General features: G+C 43.5%; 2 protein-coding genes across 5 annotated transcripts in view; one reads left to right on the plus strand and one right to left on the minus strand.

Annotated features, from left to right (window-relative positions):
- GTF3C3 (general transcription factor IIIC subunit 3) overlaps positions 1 to 12,821 on the plus strand; it is a 38,054-nt gene extending 25,233 nt beyond the window's left edge. Inside the window, exons 12-18 of the mRNA XM_082235038.1 lie at positions 3,480 to 3,581; positions 4,350 to 4,485; positions 5,012 to 5,249; positions 5,409 to 5,599; positions 6,995 to 7,119; positions 10,439 to 10,591; positions 12,395 to 12,821. Coding sequence (XP_082091164.1) covers positions 3,480 to 3,581; positions 4,350 to 4,485; positions 5,012 to 5,249; positions 5,409 to 5,599; positions 6,995 to 7,119; positions 10,439 to 10,591; positions 12,395 to 12,517 — 1,068 coding nt within the window. The 3' untranslated portion in view covers positions 12,518 to 12,821. The remainder of the gene's footprint in view (positions 1 to 3,479; positions 3,582 to 4,349; positions 4,486 to 5,011; positions 5,250 to 5,408; positions 5,600 to 6,994; positions 7,120 to 10,438; positions 10,592 to 12,394) is intronic.
- An 812-nt stretch (positions 12,822 to 13,633) lies between these two features.
- CCDC150 (coiled-coil domain containing 150) overlaps positions 13,634 to 23,525 on the minus strand; it is a 59,029-nt gene continuing 49,137 nt past the window's right edge. For 2 of the 4 annotated variants that reach the window (XM_082227380.1, XM_082227383.1), the window contains exons 23-28: positions 21,240 to 21,434; positions 19,468 to 19,536; positions 18,654 to 18,815; positions 17,180 to 17,266; positions 16,250 to 16,375; positions 14,722 to 15,176 (exon numbers count right to left, since the gene is read on the minus strand). In XM_082227380.1, coding sequence (XP_082083506.1) covers positions 15,072 to 15,176; positions 16,250 to 16,375; positions 17,180 to 17,266; positions 18,654 to 18,815; positions 19,468 to 19,536; positions 21,240 to 21,434 — 744 coding nt within the window. In that variant the 3' untranslated portion in view covers positions 14,722 to 15,071. Of the gene's footprint in view, positions 13,779 to 14,721; positions 15,177 to 16,249; positions 16,376 to 17,179; positions 17,267 to 18,653; positions 18,816 to 19,467; positions 19,537 to 21,239; positions 21,435 to 23,525 lie in introns of those variants that run through there. The other 2 variants (XM_082227381.1, XM_082227382.1) reach the window with 2 other exon arrangements.

Raw genomic sequence — 23,525 nt, forward strand, 5'->3', positions numbered from 1 at the left:
TACAATAACTTTTAATAAGTCTAAACCTTAACACTGTATACAGAACACCACACCAGAAGGAAAAGAGATAGAAAGTGTGAAACCCGGGTTCCTTCTGACCTATTTTTATAGTCAGCATGACCTTGACAGAAAGAGATAAGAGAACCAGTTTAAACCAACTGTGCTCAGCTTCTCTGAAGGAATAACCCAAACACCAGGAACCTTCTACTTGTTTCCTTCATACAGAGAAGTTTCCAGAACCCTCTTGAATTAAGTAGAATAGGAAGGATCCTCTGCACATCAGATCAATATTTTCTGTACTAAGAAATGCAAACTGACATGGTTCTCCTGCCACACCTCCATTTTATTCTCACAGCAATCCCTGTGAGGGAGATTAGGTTGAGAGGCAGTGACTGGTCCATGGTTGCCCAGTGAGCTTCCTGGCTGAGTGGGGATTCAAACCCTGCTTTCCCAGGTCTGACGCTCTGTCCACTGTACCAAACTCGTTCTCAGTTTAATGTGCCTTCTAGGGCAGTGTTTTTCAACCTTTTTTGGGCAAAGGCACACTTGTTTCATGAAAAAAATCATGAGGCACACCACCATTAGAAAATGTTAAAAAATTTAACTCTGTGCCTATATTGACTATATATAAAGTAATTCTCTTGAATAGGAATCAAATAAACACAAAGAAAGTATTTTATAATTACTTTATTATGAAATAGTAAGTAAACAGAAATATGAAAAATTATAAAATACTTTATTCAGTGTGCAACCTGGGCCTGTTTGGCTGAACACAAAGCTGATATTCTGGCTGGAATCAAACGTTGCGGACCGTTCTGTGTTCAGCGGGGATCGATCCGCTGATCCCCGCTGAGCCGGCGGATGACAGCTCCGTCTCCACACTGTGTGCGGAGAGGGAGATGTCAGAGCCCCGCTGCTCTCTATGGCAGTGTTTTTCAACCTTTTTTGGGGCAAAGGCACACTTGTTTCATGAAAAAAATCACGAGGCACACCACCACTGTGTGCGGAGAGGGAGATGTCAGAGCCCCGCTGCTCTCTATGGGGAATCGGATGAGAGCGGACCGCCTGTCCGCTCTCATCCGAACCCATCCAATCTGATCCCCACCCAGGATGGATGGAAAATAGGGTGGACACAGTCCAGCGCCCGCCTAGTGGGCGAAAATTTGACTTTTTTAAATAAAAAAAATCTTTCGAATTTTTCAATTTTTCCCACGGCACACCAGGCAACATCTCGCGGCACACTAGTGTGCCGCGGAACAGTGCTTGAAAAACACTGTTCTAGGGGACCTTACAGGAGGAGTTGTTGTTCTTTTTTAAATTTATATCCCGCCTTTCATCATAAGTCCTCAGGGCAGTTCACAGAGTAAAATACTGGATTAAAAATCAGTAAAACAATACCCAACCCACTTCCCACAGACAGATTTTAAAAGGCCAAAGGCCTGGTTTGAAGAGGAATGTTTTCACCTGGCACCACAAAATATATAATGAATTCCCCAGGCGGATCTCCCTGGGGAAGAGCATTCCACTACAAAAAAGGCCCATTCTCTTGTTGCCACTCTCCAGACCTCACATGGAAGGAGGCACACAAAGAAGGGGTTTCAGATTATGAATGCAGACTCCAGGACGGTTTAAATAGGTAGAGGTGGTCCTTTAGGTACTGCAGCCCTGAGCCGTTTAAGGCTTTATAGGTCAAAACAAAAGAAAAAAAGCAAGAAAAAAAAGCAGAGACATCACCTTGCCAACAAAGGTCCGTATAGTTAAAGCTATGGTTTTCCCAGTAGTGATGTATGGAAGTGAGAACTGTACCATCAAGAAGGCTGATGGCCAAAGAATTGATGCTTTTGAATTATGGTGCTGGAGGAGACTCTTGAGAGTCCCATGGACTGCGAGAAGATCAAACCTATCCATTCTGAAGGAAATCAGCCCTGAGTGCTCACTGGAAGGACAGATTCTGAAGATGAGGCTACAACACTTTGGGCACCTCTTGAGAAGAGAAGACTCCCTGGAAAAGACCCTGATGCTGAGAAAGATGGAGGGCACAAGGAGAAGGGGACGACAGAGGATGAGATGGTGGGACAGCGTTCTCGAAGCTACCAACATGAGTTTGACCAAACTGCGGGAGGCAGTGGAAGACAGAAGTGCCTGGCCTGCTTTGGTCCATGGGGTCACGAAGAGTTGGACATGACTAAACGACTAAACAACAACAGGTCAAAACCAGCACTTTGAATTGGGCCCGGACCCTAATTGGCAGCCGGTGCAGTCTCACCAGGATCTGTGTAATATTCTCAAACTATTTTTGTCCCAGTGAGCAACCTGGCTGCTGAATTCTGCCCAAGCTGAAGCTTCAGAACCATCTTCAGAGGCAGCCCTGCCACAAGGAGGCTGCTTTAAATAAATGGACTCTGTTAGGTAGATTAGGCCACTTCCTTCCCACAGTGCCTGTGGCCCGTTTTATTTGGGGTGGTTTTCCAAGGGCTCAGAGGAAAGAACCTGGTCTGCTGCTTGAGTCAGTTCATGTCAACCGCTTAACGTACGCAAGTGGTTGCCGTGGAGATCGGCTTGAGCTGCCTTCTGCATCTGCGCAGTCACCACACACCCAGCAGTTCAGCATCTCCATGTGGACAGGCCAGCACTTCAGCGCTGCATGAGATCTGTTCGGCCAGGCAGCCAGAAGCACACAAAAGGGAACAATTGTAGACATCTGTTCCTACTTCCTGTATTGACATTGAGATTGGGACTTGAGAATTCTGATCTAGGCAGTCAGGCAGGCAGATTTTTGTGGTTTGCAGCCAACAGTCATTGCATCTCTTTATAGGAACAGAGCAAAATACTAACCCTTTCCTTTCAATTTTACAAACTGCCTTGCTATTTCTTTTTGAAATGAAAGGTGGCAAATGCTTTTTTAAAAAAACAACACATTTTTATTTGATTTTACAGATGCATATTTATAACAAAACCAAATACATATCCATATAAAGAGATTTCTTGAGTCCCCCCCCCCCAACTCCTCCATGGGTCCTCTTGTCAACGTTTTCAACTGCATATTATTTCATAGTCTATTTTTTATATCTATCCATATTGTCCATAGTATATGTTACATTGCAAGTGAGATTAAAATCCTGCTAATGTTTTCATCTGCTTACAGTGGTCTCCTAAGTATATTATGAATTTTCCCCAGTAAGTAAACCCTTTTAACAGTAGCAAATATTATGAGCTTTCTTGTTTACATTGCTCTTCTGCGTTTAAATTATTTGGAAGATGCTGTGCTGTAATTCAGCTGTTTTCTTTACCATATGGATAAATGCAATAGCTGTTGCAAGTAAAAAAGAACTGCCGACATTTCTGGTCCCTCAGTCATTGGGGGACGGAGGGGGACAAACTTCTTTCTAATGCCAGTAGTCTACTGTTAATGTTTGTAAAGTACTAATAGATGGGAGAGAGGACTTTGTGTGATCTAACTTTCTCCATGTGGTGCTCAGGAACTGAAACTGCTGCTTCATCGTTCGACGCTGCTGTACTCTCAAGGCAACACATATGGCTACGTTGATTCATTGCTCACTATGTTAGCCATGTTGTTAAAGGTAAGTGAATTATTGCATCTCCTCTTTCACACGGCACACCTTGTGTGGACATGATGACAACTGGGAAATAGGTATTATTAATTTTAAAAGAATGTGTGCTGTGTTTAGTGACCACCTTATAGACATTACCCCTTGTTTGGGCCCAGTTTCTTTGGTTTCATGCAACAGGAACCTGTGGATAATGTTCAACTGTTGACAGGTCTCTGATTCAATTAGGTAAAGGGACCCCTGACCATTAGGTCCAGTCGTGGTTGACTCTGGGGTTGCGGCGCTCATCTCGCTTTATTGGCCGAGGGAGCCGGTGTACAGCTTCTGGGTCATGTGGCCAGCATGACTAAGCCGCTTCTGGCGAATCAGAGCAGTGCACGGAAACACCATTTACCATCCCGCCGGAGCGGTACCTATTTATCTACTTGCACTTTGACGTGCTTTCGTACTGCTAGGTTGCAGGGACCGAGCAACGGGAGCTCACCCAGTCGCGGGGATTCGAACTGCCAACCTTCTGATCAGCAAGTCCTAGGCTCTGTGGTTTAACCCACAGCGCCACCCACGTCTCTTTTATCTGATTCAATTACACCAGTTTTATTTATTTTACATAAACCTTATTCGGCACCAGCAGAAATACTGGCACTTTTCAGCTTGAGTTTGGAATACTTTCACAAGTTAAAACAGTTGTCTGTACCTGGCCATGAAATTGACTGCAGCATGGCTATTCAACTAGCTTCCAATGTGCTCAACATCTTTAGACTCTCCTTGACTGTCTTCCAGGTTGCCATGAATCGAGCTCAGGTGTGTTTAATATCTAGTTCCAAGTCTGGCGAAAGGCACCTCTATCTTATTAAAGTGTCGAGGGATAAAATATCCGATAACGATGATCAGGAAACTACTAACTGTGATGCAAAAGGTAATGGCAGTGTGTGTGTGTATGTGTTTTCGTTTTTAAAGAAGCGCCTTGCCCTAGAAAGCACTTTTGGCATGATAAAATTGCCTCTTGCCTCCTCTTCCTTGTATGGTGAAAGTAGCGAATCTGACCTCTGGTATATGAGGCTAGGCTATTTCTGTCCTGTAATGTTCTGATTCTGTGTTGTTCTGGAGTTTTGCAGAGGCCTACATCTTTTAAATTGTGCGTTTTTATCAGATCTATATTTCTGCTCTTCAATTGCAAGCATGGATAACTGCCTGGTAGTTCTGTCAGCTGGGCTGGATGCCATTGTGAAGAAGGTTTTCTTCTTATTGACAAGCACCTTATGGAAACAATTGCCTATAGATTATTCCTGCCAGCAGTAGGCTTGTCTCCTTCAGATAGTTTTATTTGTAGCTTTTATCGCCTTAGGTTTTATTTTTGTTTTCCGCCCTGCGATTGGTCATACTGAATGATGAGCTCTTGATGTTCTGAATGGCTTAAGATACTGCTTATAATTCTATTGCAGCAATATTTGTGGTGCTTACAAGCGTGCTGACAAAAGACGACTGGTGGAGCCTCCTTCTGAAGGCAATCTATGCTCTGTGCGATCTTTCTCGCTACAAGGAAGCAGAACTCCTAGTGGACTCCTCGCTGGAATACTATTCGTTCTATGACGACAGGCAGAAGCGTAAAGAACTGGAATACTTTGGTCTCTCGGCTGCAATCCTGGACAAGAATTTCCGAAAAGCTTACAATTACATCAGGTGAGTCGCTTCAAAGGGCTTCGTTGGGCTGAAGGTTGACTGCACAAATAGCACTGCCTGTCTGGCATGCATCTGAAGCAGACTCTTGCATTTAGTGATTAAAGGAACGATTCCTTTGGTCACTGTGTGCAGTCTGACTGATGTTTGCTCCCTCCATAGGATAATGGTCATGGAACACGTCAACAAACCCCAGCTTTGGAATATCTTCAACCAAATCACAATGCACTCGCAAGATGTGCGGCATCATCGCTTCTGCCTTCGGTTGATGCTGAAGAACCCTGACAATCATGCGCTCTGCGTCTTGAATGGCCACAATGCCTTCGTCTCTGGTAGCTTTAAGCATGCTCTTGGTAAGAGAACATTAGTATTGCTTGATAAACATCACAAATGCAACCTCTGATGAAAGTGTGTGATGTTGAACTTCTCCACCCTTGCTTTAGAATGCAGTGTTTCTCAAACTTGGTTCCCCAGACATGGTTGGACTACAACTCCCACCATCCATCCCTAGCTAGCAGGGTTGATCCAAGTGGTCAGGGTTGATCCAAGTTCTAGTCAAGGGGTCAGCAGACTTTTTCAGCAGGGGGCCTGTCCACTGTCCCTCTGACCTTGTGTGGGGCTGGACTATATTTTGAATTTTTTAAAAAAGAACGAATTCCTATGCCCCACGAATAACCCAGAGATGCATTTTAAATAAAAGGATACATTCTGTTCATGTAAAAACAGGCTGATTCTTGGACCGCCCGCGGGCCGGATTTAGAAGGCAATGGGGCCTTCTAAACATGCCTACCCATGTTCTAGTCCAACAAGAGCTGGGAACCCAGGCTTGAGGAAGAGTGGGCTTAGATAATGTCCCTGATTAGGACACTGGAAGCTCTGCAGAAGGTTGCATGTCTGTGATTATGTGCACAAAGCTCTTATCCACTCAGATCTGATGAGCATTGTCAAAACCGATTGCCTGTTAGGCAGATACCTGATAAACAAGACTCTAAACCAAAATAGCTTTTGCTGTAATTAATCCGTTAGCCTTTCAAAGTGCCGCACGAGGCTGCGTGCTTTTGTTGCACAGCTACCCCTCTGGGTAGAGGTGAAAGGTGATGCTGGTTTGCTTTCATCATTTATCTAAATAATTGTTAATGGACATAGCGTAAAGCAGAGCCTATACGTGTGTGAACATTTGTGAAGAATCTATAGGGGGTTTTTAGTAAGTAAAAAAGCACAGCAACTTATGGTCAGGAAAGAAAAGGAGTTTGCTTGTTACTCTTTGTAACTCACGAGCTGTGCAAGTTGAACCGTAAGCAGAATGCAGGCGTCTCCCTGCTTCTGTGTGATCAGCACATGCACTCCCACTGACAACAACGCGTGTTGTTTTTTGGCGCCAAAAGGGGGCAGGGTGTGGAGGCAGAAAGGGCGGCCGGGAACAGAACCCCTGCGTAAGCAAGGATTCCACTGAATCTGATGCTTGAAAAAGCAGTGTAATCCACATATGTAAGAAATCCATGGGTTGGATTACAGAGCTGTTATGTTCCCTTTGCCACCTCCACCACCTCCCTAGTAGGAGCCCTGCTGAAAATGTTCCCCCGAAGGTCAGGGGTTCCGGCTGAATAGTGGGGTGGCTAGGGAAGAGGGGCTTCAGGCAAAGGCAACTTCAGTGAGCTGTGTTCTTTATGGAAGTATCTGAAAGCCTTTTTGTTAAGCATGTGGTTTGAATAAACAGTATTTCAAAGCCATTCGCTGTTTCCTCCTAGGGCAGTACGTACAAGCTTTCCGTAGTAATCCCAATGAGCCTCTCTATAGCCTTTGTATAGGCCTGACTTTCATCCACATGGCCTCTCAGAAGTATGTGTTAAAAAGGCATGCACTTATAGTACAGGTGAGTTTATTTTATTTTTATCCCACTCTTCCTCCTGTGTGGCACATGCTTGCATAGCATGTTCTTGTGCTATGATGTTTTAAATATGCTGTTGGGAGCCGCCCAGAGTGGCTGAGGAAACCCAGTCAGATGGGAGGGGTATAAATAATAAATTTTATTCTCTATCTATCTATCTCTAGCATGTTGAGCGGCAAGGGTTGAAATGGGTCTTATTATGGTTTCTCCTCAGTGCAGCTTACTTTGAACTCATTATTGATCATTTTGTTACAGTTCTACACACACGTATAGCTATTCTCTCTGTTTAAACACTTGGTTTGCTGTGGCGAATATACGGCTTAAGTACATCATGGGCAAATAGCCTTGGACATTTTGTGTTGTTTCACCTCTATACCATTTTTCTACCACAGCTATGAGCACCCAGAATATATTTTCTGCTGGGATTTAGCAAACAGACCTTTGCAACCATAGGTCTCGTAACACACGAATTGTACTGGAAGTACTAAAAATAAACCACTGTAGGCTTCGTTTTTCTTAACTACATAATAATTTTATTCTGCCTTTTCCCCATTCAAAACCAAAGCAGAATTTTCTTCCCTTATATTGATTTTATAACTCCTAAATGCCCTAAGATTAAGGCTGCAGTTCTGTTTTCACTTCCTTGGGAATGAATCTCATTGAACTCAGTGGGAATTACTTCCGAGTACAGAATACTGTACTGGGGACGTGGGTGGCGCTGTGGGCAAAAGCCTCAGCGCCTAGGGCTTGCCGATCGAAAGGTCGGCAGTTCGAATCCCCGCGGCGGGGTGCGCTCCTGCTGCTCGGTCCCAGCGCCTGCCCACCTAGAAGTTCGAAAGCACCCCCGGGTGCAAGTAGATAAATAGGTACCGCTTACCAGCGGGAAGGTAAACGGCGTTCCGTGTGCTGCGCTGGCTCGCCAGATGCAGCTTTGTCACGCTGGCCACGTGACCCGGAAGTGTCTCTGGACAGCGCTGGCCCCCGGCCTATAGATGTGAGATGGGCGCACAAACCCCAGAGTCTGTCAAGACTGGCCCGTTCGGGCAGGGGTACCGTTACCGTTACCGTTACAGAATACTTAGGACTTATGTACAATACTTATGTACATCGTTTTGAATATGTTAACAGAAACCTAACAAAATGTTGCTGCTGTTTAAGATTCCTAGCTTACTGCCTAAAGACTAGGTTAACATATATAGAGATGGAATGCAATCCAGTCCCAGTGAAACACTTTTTAAGTCCCACTGATTTTTAGGGGAGACGATTTGATGAATGTGAGCTTAACTCTCTCCCATTCCAGCTAACGAGAATGAAAACGTCTATGTCTACACCTTGACTGGATTGTATTCTACCTTTATACAGCTTGAAAACTATTAACCTGTTTGGATTTTTAGCCTTCTCTGAGTGGAATAGCTGACAGAACAAAATACTGTACATTATATCAAACTCTGGCCACTAAATCCTCACTCAGATCTTGCTGGTATGAGCAAAGGATTTTAAATGTTGCTGTGCGAGTCTATTCTACTGCTTGTCTGTCACCTTGGCAGAGGAGTGTGTATTTTGCTTTCTCTTGTGTTTTCTTTAATCCAGTTCTGTTTGTTCCATTGGTCTCTTACATTGGGATGTGGCCCACCCTTCTGGATTTAAGTCTGAAATCACAGCAATCAGTCCCATTTTGGATGTAATTCTTGTAGCAGAATGAGCACTATTCACAATGCTCATGGCAAACAAGATACTTAGGCACTCTTGGCTTCCTTGGTTACAGGGATGCTGAGATTCTTAAGAGAAAATGGGCATGTTAAAAAAGGAGACTTTTTTAAAAATGGGCATGTTAAAAAAAGAGAAAATGGGCATGTTAAAAAAGAAGGGAGACTTGACAACTCAAGCATTGTCAAGTGAATTTGGCCTGGTAATTATCATTATGGTTTTAAAGAACTCTTCCATGAGTTTTATTCTCCTACGTCAGAAGAAATAATGTCTTGCCGGGTTTTTTTGCTTTGTTTTCCCAAACAAATTGGGACTGCAAGTACAGTTACGTATTAAGATTTGTGGCAGGATGCAGAGAGAAGAAACATATGTATTGGAATTGCTGCTTTGTGGGTTTTTCCCAAAAGACCCAATAAGCAAACAAAATGATCAGAATGCAATGTAAGATGGACTAATGATAACATTGGGCAGGATCCAGGGCAAGGAGGTAGGGCTTGTGTTTTATCTTCCTAGGGCCACAGTCAATCTGTTTTCTTCAACTCCTCATCCTTGTACTGTATGCTAGCATCTGACCATAGCTGCCAACCGTCCCTTATTTGGAGGGAAACTCCCTTATCCCAGTGCAGTTTCCGCTACTGTCCTAGATTGATGATATCCCGTAAATTTCCTGGGTTTCAAAGGAAGCAGCTCCTCTCCCTCCCTCCCTACCGGCCAGGGAGGAGGGTGGCTCCAACTGTGTTGCTTGGCTGCGTTGCTCACCCAATAAGGAGTCTAAGAATGACTGGGGGTGGAGCTTGCATGCCTTGTGCCGATCAAATCGGCTGCGTTGCCTGGGGACTCGCCTTTGCTCAGCGCTTCCCAGTGGAGAGGTGACGGTGGTTTTCCTTGCTGCATCCCCTTTGCTGGGTTGCTGCCCTGTGGGAACCACTGCTTGAGGCTTCGTTTGGCTGCTGGCTGACTAAAATCCCTTATTTTGGCTGCTGGTCCCTTATTTTTGAGGCCGCTGGTCCCTTATTTTCAAATGTGTAAGTTGACAGCTATGCATCTGACCAGGTCCTAGTTTTGAGAGTTGAGAGAATGGTGGACTTAAAAACAGCTGCCTGCTCATCCAGAGAGAATGGCCCTGGGAATCCTTTTGACTGCCACTGCAACCTGCTCTTGACTCGATTTCAGATTATTTTAATCTTGGACGACATTTTTAAACAACATGGGAATGGCTGGTTTTAAAATTCCATTCTCATTCCAAGTACCTTGGTTTTGGAACAGCTTAGTTCCCGAACGTTTTGGCTCCCGAACACCGCAAACCCAGAAGTGACTTCTCCGGTTTGCGAACTGTTTTTGGATGCCGAACATCAGACGGGGCTTCCAATTGGCTGCGGGAGCTTCCTGCAGCCAATCAGAAGCCATGCTTTGGTTTCTGAACGTTTTGGAAGCTGAACGGATTCCGTTTGACTTCCAAGGTGCGGGTGTATTCGAAGCTGGGGCAATAAATCTTATTGGGGGCAAAGGCAGCTCTGCATTCGATTTACTGCTCCTTGTTCCTTAGAATTTCTGGTTTTCACACGAGACCTTTCTCCCTCTCCCACCTTGTACACAGGGCTTCTCATTCCTCCAGCAATATCTGAGCCTCCGTGGTTCCTGCCAAGAATCTTTCTACAACTTAGGCCGTGGCCTTCATCAGTTGGGGTTGGTACATTTGGCAATTCACTATTACCAGAAGGCACTGGAGATTCCCCCTCTGGTCCTAGAGGTAATGTATGGAAATCTTAGCCCATTACAATTGAAACAGACACTTGAGCCAGGCTTCCAAAGTGCAGGGTTCTCCATTAACGGTTTTAGCATGCTATGCTCCATTTCCTGACATTGTGGAAGGCCAAGGGAGGTAATCCAAAGTGGTACCGCTTTTAATAAGAGATGCTAAAGATTTGCAAAACAAATAAATAAATTAGAAGCATAAAATGTAATTTTGGGTGGGTAGCTGGAAGGTTTCTTGCTGAAAAAGCAGGGCAAGCTAAAAATGCTAATACCGCCAATCCCAAGAGACAGCAAGGTTGAGTTTTGTGCCCAAGGGACTCCATTCGAAATGGGTTATCGATAAATTGTGCCCCTTGATGCATTTCATGACCGGGCCAGACCTGGTTAACCAATCATATTTGAAAATCATGACCATACCAAGCAAATGCAGGCAAATTCCAGCTCTCTCTCTTCCCCACCTGCAGCACTGGCTTTGAAGATGGCAAACCCGTCTCCTAAAACAGCACATAATTCTGATCATTAAGTCTTGAATAAACGTTTGCGGAATTAAGACAATAACTGCCCTCCAAGGACAGGAAATCTATTCTTGTATGCATTGAAAAGTTGACTTTTGCATCTCATGGAAGCTGCCGGGCTTCAGTTTGCATGTTGCACTGCTTTGAGATGAGTAGACCACTAGTCCCATCTGAAGTGGCCTTAATGTTACTGCTGCTGGAAGGAACAGTTGGCATTTCCTATGAAAAATCCTGTCCTTCCATTTCCCTAGCAGGTTGTGCACTAAGGAGGCGCTTGCTGCTTCAGAACTTACTTCATCCGCCACACAAAGACTCAGCTATGTTGCTGGGCTTTAAAAAATAATAAGTTTGACCATCTTGACACACAGTTTCAGAGTCATCCCAGGGGTTTGCCTGCCTACCACTTTATAATTTCTCGAGAAGTATAGCAAATTCAAAATCTGTGTTAAAAGAGAGCTAACTACCAGCACTTACCTTCTGAAAGAGGATTTGAGACCTTTCAGAATGTGAGCTTTGGCAGGCTGGAATGTCTGCGATAAAACTGCTGGATTTTCAAAAAACCTAAGAGAGGTATTCTTGTATGCAACCGCAGCAGCTCGTATACTTGTGGCCAAGGGATGGAAAGATCACAAGGCTCCAAAAATAACAGATTGGCAACTCAAATTACAGAAATTGGTGGAGACGGCTCAATTGACTAGTAAACTCAGAGGAAACTCCAAGCAAAAATTTGCAGAAAAATGGGATGGTTATAGATATGTTCAAAAATGCAATAATAGTTTTGACTCTGTGCTAGCATTCGAGTGATAAAGGAACTAAAAGGAGGTGGCTAACAATTAAGGATTTATTATGTTTTCAGAATGTATTAGAAAAATTATATAGAAAGGTTTATTGTTTTGTGTACATTCAAATGTAAGATAAAATATATGCAAAGGGACTTGACAGGAAGTCAAAGTTGAAGAAAAGATTTTGGAAAATAAAAGAGGAAAAAATATTTACTTTCATTATTATCATTTTGTGTGTGGGTGTGGGTGTCTGCACATATGTGTGTTGTATGCAATGTTTGGGAGGAACTAAGACGGTAAATAACAAACTAAACATTGATGTATGTAATTTTTATTTCTTAATTATATTTAGTGGTAGTATGGCTGTATTGTTTTTTGTAACATAAAATCATTCAATAAAAATTATTAAAAAAAAATTGCTGGATTGTCATGTATGCAATATGTGACAAGTACCCTTTTGTTGCACTTGTTCAGGCAAGTTGTTTTTCTTCCCTCAACTAGGGAATAGAAGCAGACCAGACGGACTTGCGACGGGATATTGCCTTCAATTTATCGCTCATCTACCAGAGCAGTGGAAATATTAGAATGGCTCAGAAAATGCTGTACACGTATGGAATTGTGTGAGGTGAAAGCCGGCATCGAAAACTGATTGAATGAAATAAGATGGATTACTTTCCTTGCTTTCGAGGAACCTGGAAATACGCCGCTGCCTTTTGTGGATCTGAGGCTTTTTGACACCGGGCAAAACTACGCTTACAGATTTCTCCAGATTGGCTGAACATGAAGCAGCCAAGTAGATGGTTCAGGTTTTTACAAAGAGGATCCCTGCTATGGGTTGAGCAGATCTGAGGCATGACACTGACCCCAACCTGACAGGTGTGCTGGAACGTGCAGTGTTTTTTAACATGCAAATTGTGAACAGAGCAAGTCGCAACGTGGGACATTTTGCTCAGAATGTACAATTGGGAGAGAGTACGAGTAAACGAAATGTGCTAGATAACTCACCAGCAAAAAGGCTTCTACTTCTTCAGTGGAAGATCAGCTGCCTGCTTTCAAGGATATTTAACATACATTAGTCCTTTGTGTCTGGAATACCCCATAATCGACGAACCTAGCAAAACCTTTGGATCCTCTTTCTGGGTGCGTGTTTGTCCAACAGTTCATTACTAAGGAGATTCTGAAGTTACTGTGTTGTTTGTTTGCATCCATGTGAACTTGTCTGTGAAATCTAACCATTTTCTTGCTTTTCTGAAACCAGGGAGACAGAGATGGTTTGAACTAAAAGCTATACCTGCTCAACTTGAAGTAAGACCCATTGCGACTTATTTCTGAGCAGACATATACGGGATTGTGCTGTAAGGTGCTAACTCTACCAAGTCGTGCTTGATTGCCAGTATACTGCAAAGAACTATTGGTCTAGTTACTCTTCAGAAACACAATCAACAAGTGTATAGAAGTTTTTAATATTTGATGTCTTAATGTGTTTCAGCTTATTGGAAGCTGCCCAGAGTGGCTGGGGCAACCCAGTCAGATCGGTGGCATATAAATATTTTCATTATTATTAAGGGCATCCACAACCACTCCTGTACACATGACTGCAGTCTTAAACTATCCCGTCACAAGCTCTTATTCCCTCTACCCTGCCCTTTGCATATATATATATATTGCTCTTATAAATGAGTTATTGGCTGCTTGACACTAGTATTTTAAAAATTGTGGTTCCAGAAAGGAGTTAAAAGCTTGTTTGATTAAATTTATACATTACTATATTTCCAACTGTCATTACTTCTCGTATACGCAACATGTCGTCCTACAGGTGAGCTCACCTCATCTTCATGTATTACCGCTTAAAGAAGAGGTTGTTCAACAGGGAGAGAAACACAGACTGTTGTAGAAAACAAGAAGTATGCTTTAATTTTTAAATACACACACGCCCCTCCTCCCTACACACACACATCAGATTTATATATTACACGGTAGTGGTCAAAAACAAGAGGAAAGATACCCGAAGTACAGTACATTCTTGCCCATGATTTAGGGTGGCTTGAGGCCAGTTCTGCTCAGTACCCAAGCAACTGTTCCTAGCTGTGTGAATTTGTCACCTGCCCCCTTCCACTTTAACGATTCTAGAATAATCACTGTTTGCATAATATTTCATCACCAATGATATACTGGATTGTTTTGTGCCTTTGGGTTTGCCTTACCTAATAGTTAATGAGCAGAGCAAGGCACCCACAACCTCGATACTCAGGGAAGAGGATAAGGTTCAGTACATAGCAGGAATAGCCAACATAGTGCCGTTCAGATGTTTTAGGCTACAGCTCCCATTATTCCTGCCCTATCGTCCATGCCGCCTGAGGCCGATGTGGGTTTGAGCCCACCATCCTGACGACATCATATTTGCTCCCCCTGCAAGATATAGGTGCGGACTGTTATTGTCTCAGTTGTTATGTTAGAGGGAAAGCATTTTCCGCAAGCACTGCACTTTTACAACAGCAAGAGATGTGCTTGCTCAAAGCTACCCATCAAACATACAAGTCCTATCCCATGGAACATGCCAAGCTGATGAAGGGAGACATAGACATTTCGGAAACCAGCATTGGTGCATTTAAATAATCTACGACACTGCCCCGTTTTAGGATTCAGCTCTGCTATTTTTCCAAAAGTCCCCAAGGCCTTCACCTACAGAGAAGCCTATCCTGTAGCAGTTGCACCCTCTGGGCTGCTTGTGCATGTATTTGGCACAAGCTTGCCCCTCACTATGTATAGAGATGTAATTGCAGAGATTTAAAGACCCCAGGGGGAAGCATTTAGCAGGATGGGGGAGCTGTAGAAACAGTTTTTTTAATAAAACGGTTTGAAAGTTCCCCAGAGGCGTTATAAGAATCAGAAAGCTGAACTCAAAGATTTAGAGGATTCCTAGCTGCCAGTCAAGTTTGGTGTGTGTATATATATATATATACACTCTTTAAAAAGGACTTTTTCTTCATTCCTATAGAGCACAGCTAGTTCACACAGGAGCTCTTCCTCTGCTAGCTTCAGGAAGTAGATGGATGCTCACATAATAGGTCCAGCCTTAGGCTCTGCCTAGGTATAGCATCACCGGCAGCTTGAGAAGTGGTGTTCACAGGTACAGGGTTATACCTTGCAGCCTGGAACCTCCTGGCAAAGCAGCCCTTCACTTGTTCAGCTCACTTAGATATTTCCTCTTGATGAACTGCAGGTGGTTCTTGGTCTCCCAGCGCTTCAGGCATGCCTGAGAAGGAAGCTTGGTCGGCCTTTCCTGTTGACACATAGGATGCTTAGTCAGAGCTGCAAGTAACTCACAGAACGTGCAAGAGAAAATGTTAATGTAATAATAATAAAACAAATTATTTATATCCCGACCTCCCCAGCCGAAGCCGGGTTCAGGGTGGCTAACAACAATAAAATAGTACAACATTCTGATAGGGCCAGGTTGTAACTCTTGGCTAAGGCTAAAACACACACAAACCTCTAAGATTCACTAATCTAGTAAGTGGATGCCTTCATCTATCAGAGGAAAGCCAGTCCAGCAATAAATAACTGTAGCAGCCAGATAATCTGTTAAATTCAGAACAGAGGTGAGTTTCAGTGAGGGACTGTCTCTCATGGAGGGTGAAGGCTGAAGGGTTTGAGGAAGAAAGCTGATAAAAACTTCAACTTCTACAATCCTTTCCATTTGTTATGATTATTCTTCCAATTAAGGTACCAACTTCCTTCCTCATGGAAGCCTCTATGCCTCTGGAAGGCACATGGAATGAAGGACATTGGCAGCCCACCTCAAAATTTAAGAATAAAAATCACCTGTTGGATTTCTTCCCCCAGACAGCTCGTATAACAAGAGGAGGAGGAGGAGTTTGGATTTGATACCCCGCCTTTCACTCCCCTTAAGGAGTCTCAAAGCGGCTAACACTCTCCTTTCTCTTCCTCCCCCACAACAAACACTCTGTGAGGTGAGTGGGGCTGAGAGACTTCAGAGAAGTATGACTGGCCCAAGGTCACCCATCAGCTGCATGTGGAGGAGCAGGGAAGCGAACCTGGTTCACCAGATTACAAGACTACCGCTCTTAACCACTACACCACACATGAGTAAAAAAAAGGGCTCTCTCTCTCATAAATTCTTCACACTGCCATTTTAAAAACGAACAAATCTTGAGGTCTCTTGGCACAGGCATAAAGATTGATTGCAACCATCTTCATAGCGCATAAAACTGAATTTTTACAGGCCCAGTATAGTACTACTCTCAGCAGCAGCAGCACAAACAAGGGAACAAACCATTAGCGAGCCTGTGTCATGACACCTTTTTTGTTTGCAGAAGGTATTCCCTTACTGACCTCTTTCTCATGCTCCTCACAGAAGTATTCTCCAAGGTTCTTCTGCCTGTTTTTCACCAGTTCACGCTGCAGACTATCAAACTTAGACTTGAACCAGTGGTGAGCTTCCTCAAGGTTAGCAGTTATCTGCAGCAGGGAAGGCATTCAAACTCATTTACATTCCAACCTCATGGTCCAGGGATCCTTTGACACAAATCACCTTGTCAAAAGGTTTTACATCTTTGAACGTCTTTCTGTAAAGACTAATCCATCAGGTTAATTCATCATGAGGTGCCTTCCTTGTTCCCAGTCATCAGTACAAGTCTGATAAGGATCAGACACATATCGTACTCCCCAAAGCAGGATCAGATCCCGTTTTGTATTATTGTTATATAAAGAAAATAAATGCTTATCTTTTAAGGACCCCTCTTACTGTACCTACAAAGCTCGGCCTCTTAAATGTCTTGCTTGCAACTTAATTAACAAAACAATAATATTATCATTTATGACAGAAAGACCATTAAATAGGTCTTGTGAGAATCAGAGTGCACATTTGTGGACACATTACAATGTTAGCACTCAAATGCGTAACTAATATTTTGTAATGTTAAGGTTAGGCATGACTGGGTAAAGTGAATATAGTTGCATGTAGAGTAGCCTAGAATACGGGAAATTGTGCACCCATCCTTTGCACAGTAAGGATTTAACTGCAGTGCTGTAATCGCAGGCATAGCTCTTAGGAATGTGTCACCTCCAGATGATTTGCAACAACATTCATACAAGTGTGTGTATATTTCATGTGAATTCCCCCTTGCATACTCAGAAGTCTCTACAGCTATCATATTGAACTCTCTTTTTCTTTGATACGGTTACACCTCTCACTGCTCAGCTGTGATACTGTCGTGTTATACTGACACGGAAATCCCTCTCCCTCTCTGCTTCAATACTTACATGTTCTGACTCTTTGCTGGCTTCTTTCAATTTCTGTTCAGTCTCCTCTTTGCATTTCTTCAAGTGCCTGACTGTGTCTTCCAAAGCCTTGAATGTTACGGAAAAGTCAGAATGAAATCATTTGCCATTCTTCTGCAGAGCAGTTTGCTCTTAGGTCTAGATTCTTAACTGATGCCCCACACCCAACCTGGAAAACAGGAGCTCACTTCTATGGACCTCTTTGCTATGGGCTTCTTACAATGTACAGGTGAAACTCGGAAAATTAGAATATTGTGGAAAAGTTCATTTATTTCAGTAATTCAACTTAAAAGATGAAACTAATATATGAGATAGACTCATGACATGCAAAGCGAGATATATCAAGCCTTTATTTGTTATAATTGTGATGATCATGGCATACAGCTGATGAAAACCCCAAATTAACAATCTCAGAAAATTAGAATATTAAATGAAATCAGCAAAACTAGGATTGCAAATAGAGCAATATTGGACCTCTGAGAAGTCGAAGCATGCATATGTACTCAGTACTTGGTTTGGGCCCCTTTTGCATCAATTACTACCTCAATGCGGCGTGGCATGGATGCTATCAGCCTGTGGCACTGCTGAGGTGTTATGGAAGACCAGGAAGCTTCAACAGCAGCCTTCAGCTCTTCTGCATTGCTCGGTCTCATATCTCTCATCTTTCTCTTGGCAATGCCCCATTGATTCTCTATGAGGTTCAGGAGTTTGCTGGCCAATCAAGCACAGTAATCCCATGGGCACTGAACCAGGTTTTGATACTTTTGGCAGTGTGGGCAGGTGCCAAAGTCCTGCTGGAAAATGAAGTCAGCATCCCCATAAAGCTCATCTGTGGAAGGAAGAATGAAGTGCTCCAAAATCTCCTGGTAGACGGCTGCGTTGACCCTGGACTTAATGAAGCACAGTGGACCAACACCAGCTGATGACATGGCTTCCCAAATCAACACTTCACACTGGACTTCAAGCATCTGGCATTGTGTGCCTCCCCATTCTTCCTCCAGACTCTGGGCCCTTGGTTTCCAAATGAGATGCAAAAGCTGCTCTCATCAGAAAAGAGATTTGCTTCCTTCCGCAGACGAGCTTTATGGGGATGCTGACTTCATTTTCCAGCAGGACTTTGGCACCTGCCCACACTGCCAAAAATACCAAAACCTGGTTCAATGCCCTTGGGATTACTGTACGCCATGATCATCACAATTATAATAAAGGCTTGACATATCTCGCTTTGCATGTCATGAGTCTATCTCACATCTTAGTTTCACCTTTTAAGTTGAATTACTGAAATAAATGAACTTTTCCACGATATTCTAATTTTCTGAGTTTCACCTGTACAGAGCTAGGGGCTGGGGAAGAGAGCCGATGATGGAGGCCTGAGCAGCCGCTGCCATGGAGACCCATGCCAAAGCGTGCTCAGCAGCCACAACCCTTTAGCTCGGTGGGGCTGTGGCACCATTACCTGACACTCTTCCTGAATCCGCTGCCTTTGCTTCTGTTCTGCGACCAGCTGGTTCTCAAGGTTTCTGTTTTCCGTTTCCATCGCTTGCTGATTCCTGGCTAGCTGCTGCATCTCGCCTTGCAGGGTTGTCAACTCAGCGACAAATTCTTTGATCCTAAGGGACTACAGCATGAAAAAGAAATCAGATCCCATTATGAGACGGACTAAGTTGCGAGATTAATAGTCAGAGGGGGAGTTGAGCCATTGCTTTGTTATCATGTTTGGATTGTGTGTTTGATTTGGCAAACCCTCCCCTGGAAGGACTGATTTATGGTGCAACTGGTCTGGAAAAATTAATGAGGAGACGCTTAGACTTTATTACATCGGAAAAGACTAAAATGGCGCCTGCCGCCCGAGCAGGACTTTTGGATCAGCGTGTGGTGATTTAAGGAGAGCCTTACAAACTTCATACAGAAATATAATAATGTTTGGTTTAACTCGCCTGCGGAAACAACTCAGAGGTTATTAAGAAGAAAAAGGATAACAAGAAGAAGACTGGAAGATGGGATTTGTGAACATCAAAAGCAGCAGAAATATGAGATGATTGGACCCTCACTGAACTCGAAACATGGGAACCCCCAACAAAATTTAAAATTCGGCAAAGTATTTGGACTTTATTGGTATAATTTGGAATAATTAATGTGATATGATTGGATTGTTAAATGGAAAACTTAATAAAAATTATTAAAGAAAAGAAATCAGATCCCGTGACCCCATGCACGCGTTTCAATCTGGTTTCCACTCTCCCACCTGCTGCACGGAAAAGAGATTCTACCTGCTCGTGGTTTTTCTTCTGGTACTGCTGCTTCATCTCTTCCATTTGCCTCAATTCCGTTTCAATCTCCTGGAAATAAATCACAAAAGCGAATAGAGGAACGTCCCGAGAAAACGCCTTGCTTCCGTGACAGAATGCAGTTATTATTAAGCGGCGCCTGCCTCTCTCCTGAAGATTTGTTCTGATGCCATTCAACAACAGGAAGTATAGTTAAATCTCACTGGATTGTGTCCACAAATAGTAAGCCAAGGAGGGAGAAGCTATAGCACTGCCCTCCAAAATAAAGCAACGTTGCACAGCTGTCGTCTTGCTTCCCCTTGGACATAAAAAGTGGGACAGGGTGTTGGGCAGCAAAATGGGTTATGAAGCAAAGGCAGATCATGGGGACAGTCAACTAAAGGCCCAGGAATTTTAAGCGCTAGCATTGATGGACCTAAGCAAATTCCTTGTTGCACCTAGGGCTGGGCAAATTCTGGTTTTCAGATTCGTGATATATCACCAGCTAAACATTGCGATATATACAGTGGTACCTCAGGTTAAGTACTTAATTCGTTCCGGAGGTCCGTTCTTAACCTGAAACTGGTTTTAACCTGAAGCACCACTTTAGCTAATGGGGCCTCCTGCTGCTGCCACGCCACTGGAGCACGATTTCTGTTCTCATCCTGAAGCAAAGTCCTTAACCTGAAGCACTATTTCTGGGTTAGCGGAGTCTGTAACCTGAAGCGTATGTAACCTGAAGCGTATGTAACCTGAAGCGTATGTAACCCAAGGTACCACTGTACTGATATATCACAACATGTGAAATAAGGATGGAACTATCTAGAGGCATTGGCTGACTTCACAGTTTTTCCCACATCGCGATTTTTGCAAAACACACACATACATCTTAATTCGAAATGCATTGCCAGGTCAAGAATTATGAAATCAGTATCATGATATGGACTTCAAACTGGTTTGGGGCGATATATCAATATGGCACCCATCCCTGGATGCAACTTATCCTTAAATTTTCCTACTCCCTCAAAATCATTTGACAAGTCGTACCTGGTGAGAAAAGCAGCTAACAGTGGTCTGCAGCAATGAGAGTAATGATGATCCATGTTTTATTACAGTGGTACCTTGGTTTACAACAGTAATCCGTTCTGGAGGTCCATTTGTAAGCCAAAACAGGTTGTAACCCAAGGCGCGCTTTCGCCAATGGGGCCTCCAAAAAAAATAAAAATTGTTTGTCATCCAAAAAAAGGTTGCAAACCGGGACACACACTTCCGGGTTTGATGTTTGTCATCCAAAACGTATGCAAACCAAGGTACCATTGTACTTAATATTTTTAATGCAGCAATTTCTAAAAATCCAGCCACAATTGCCTATCAAACCTGCTTCTATGGATGTGGAGTGCACACCTTTTGCCCGTTTCCAAACAGCATATATAACTGAAAAAGCCAAACTCCTACCTCCCCAGCACTGATCCAATAGAAGACACTGACTTACCAGCTTTTATCTGTGCTGAAAATGCAAAGGAAACTTAAGAGATTACATATCAATGCAATTGAGCACTGTATAGCGCTAATCTACTTCTGCAAGAGCCAGTTGGTTTGCAGCTGCAATAGAAACTCAGCTAAGGGGAACGCAATGAAGTCTCCTTTGAAGTCTCCAATCTATCTGGTATCAGGTTGATACTGAGAGGGCAACTTTCAAAATGGTAGATTGCAGGATGTGTTAAAATCATTTGCATGAAACACCCACACACCCACACCCCTGCACACCGGCTCACCTTTATCCTTCCTGCATTTTGCGCACTGTTAGTCCTGGCATTGAAGTACTGCGTGATTAACGCTTTCTGCCTCTTCAGCTTCTCCCTCTGACTGGCCAGCGCTGCCTCCTGCTCAGCGACCTTTGCCCGCAGTTCCCTGTTAAGGCGTGACATTTCTCCAGATTTAGTGCAGGCCTCCTCCAGGGCTTTCTTCAGCTACAGGGCACCAAGAAAGGGCAAGTTCATGCTCACTTCAAGAAGAAGAAAAAAGGGGGCTCAACACTCACTTCTAAACGACTCTTCTGCTCCCATCACCCCAAGAGCTTTCCAGGTCTTGGTTTCCTATCCTGAAGGCAATTTGTCCAGGGCTTGCTGGTGGAAAGGGGGAATAATTTCAGTCCAGGGGCCACATGCGTAGGGCCAGAAGCAAACATGGGTGTGGCCAGAGGAGGCAGGACTTGGGTGAAGAGGTGTTGCCCAGGGAGAGTCGCCAGACCAGGGGGGCGGGGCTTGGACAGCCATGTTTGATACACGGGCCTCAGGTTCCTCACCCCTGCTCTAGGGCTATTATTATTTCTTGAGAGTAAGACAAGTCCCTGGTTAAAACTCCGGGTAAGCTGGATCAAGGTTTCCCAAACTCTGGTCCCCAGCTGTTTTTGGACTCCCATCATCCCTAGCTAGCAGGACCAGTGGTCAGGGATGATGGGAATTGTAGTCCAAAACCATCTGGAGACCCAAGTTTGGGGAACCCTGAGCTAGATGGACAAAAAGTCTGACCTAGTCTCAAGCCGCTATCGATGCTCCCGTGATTTTAGCCAGCTGTAGCCTCATGAAAATTCACAGGGGCACATATATCCATGGTGCCAAAAGGAATTGAAATGTGATGTTTGCCATCTGAACCTTGGTTGACACCTTTAGGTCAGCTTTGAATGAAAAAGCCACCCCAGGGAAAGAACACACATTTTATCTTCCTCTATAAAGGTAAAGGGACCCCTGACCATTAGGTCCAGACACGAACGACTCTGGGGTTGCAGTGCTCATCTCGCTCTATAGGCCGAGGGAGCCGGCGTTTGTCCACAGACAGCTTCTGGGTCATTTGGCCAGCATGACTAAGCCGCTTCTGGCGAACCAGAGCAGAGCACGGAAACGCCGTTTACCTTCCCGCCGGAGTGGTACCTATTTATCTACTTGCACTTTGACGTGCTTTCAAACTGCTAGGTGGGCAGGAGCTGGGACTGAGAAACGGGAGCTCACCCCGTCACGGGAATTCGAACCGCCAACCTTCTGATTGGCAAGTCCTAGGCTCTGTGGTTTAACACACAGCGCCACCCGCGTCCCATCTTCCTCTATACACCCCCACAAAACCTAGAAAATAAAATAACTGGCTGTTAAGTCGGGGGGGCATTGCTTCTAATCATAGCGCTCTTTGCTTCCCTAGGAGCAGTTTCCATCCAAACATTTTGCTCATGGTTTGTTTAAGCAGTGGCTTGCTTTACAAACCATGAATTAACCACGAGCTGTCTCATAAAGATTCCAACGAATAGCTTACTTCTCCAACTTTGTTTTGTTTTCCACCTGCTCTTTCATCACGTCTTAAGAGGCAATGCTGGGTTCTCACAATTCCAAGCCACAGTTCAAACAAGCCATGGTTAGACATTTAAAGAATCAGGTAAAAAGGTTATGGTTATGAGAAGCTGGTAAAAATAAGACTTAAGTCTTAAGTTTTAAGGTTTTTTATAAGATAAGATGAAAATAGAGTAAGGTAATGTAAGGACAGAATACTATGAATTATGGAAAGGATTTGCTGTGACAATTATTAATCAAGATACAAGAGATGGGAGGAGGAGGAGGTCATAGAAAGAAGGTAATGAAATTCGAGAATTTGAAAATGATGGTTTTATTTTTTATTTTTCTGTTTTTGTCTTTTTTCTTTGTAACTTTGTCTTTTTGTTTCTTTGCAATTTTTTTAAAAAAATCTTTTTTCAATAAATATCATTTAAAAAATAAAAAATAAAAAGCCATGGTTAGTAAGCCAACAGCAAACCGTGGCTTCGAATTATTATTTTGTTGACAGTAAACAAACCAGTTATGTGTGAATACTGCCCAGCAGCCATGATTTAACAAATGTTCCCCACAGCTTAAGAAACAACAATTTAGCATTATGTGCAAACTAGGCTTAAAGGATGTTAGCAAAAGGGGAAAGGAAAATCAGGACCGTGGCACTTACGCTGAAATTAATTTCTTATAGTAATATTGGACTCAGCTAAGCACATTTATTTATTGAGAGTTGGAAACTCTTATATATGG

Source organism: Podarcis vaucheri (genome assembly GCF_965113315.1).
Source record: "Podarcis vaucheri genome assembly, chromosome: 1".
Taxonomy (NCBI): domain Eukaryota; kingdom Metazoa; phylum Chordata; class Lepidosauria; order Squamata; family Lacertidae; genus Podarcis; species Podarcis vaucheri.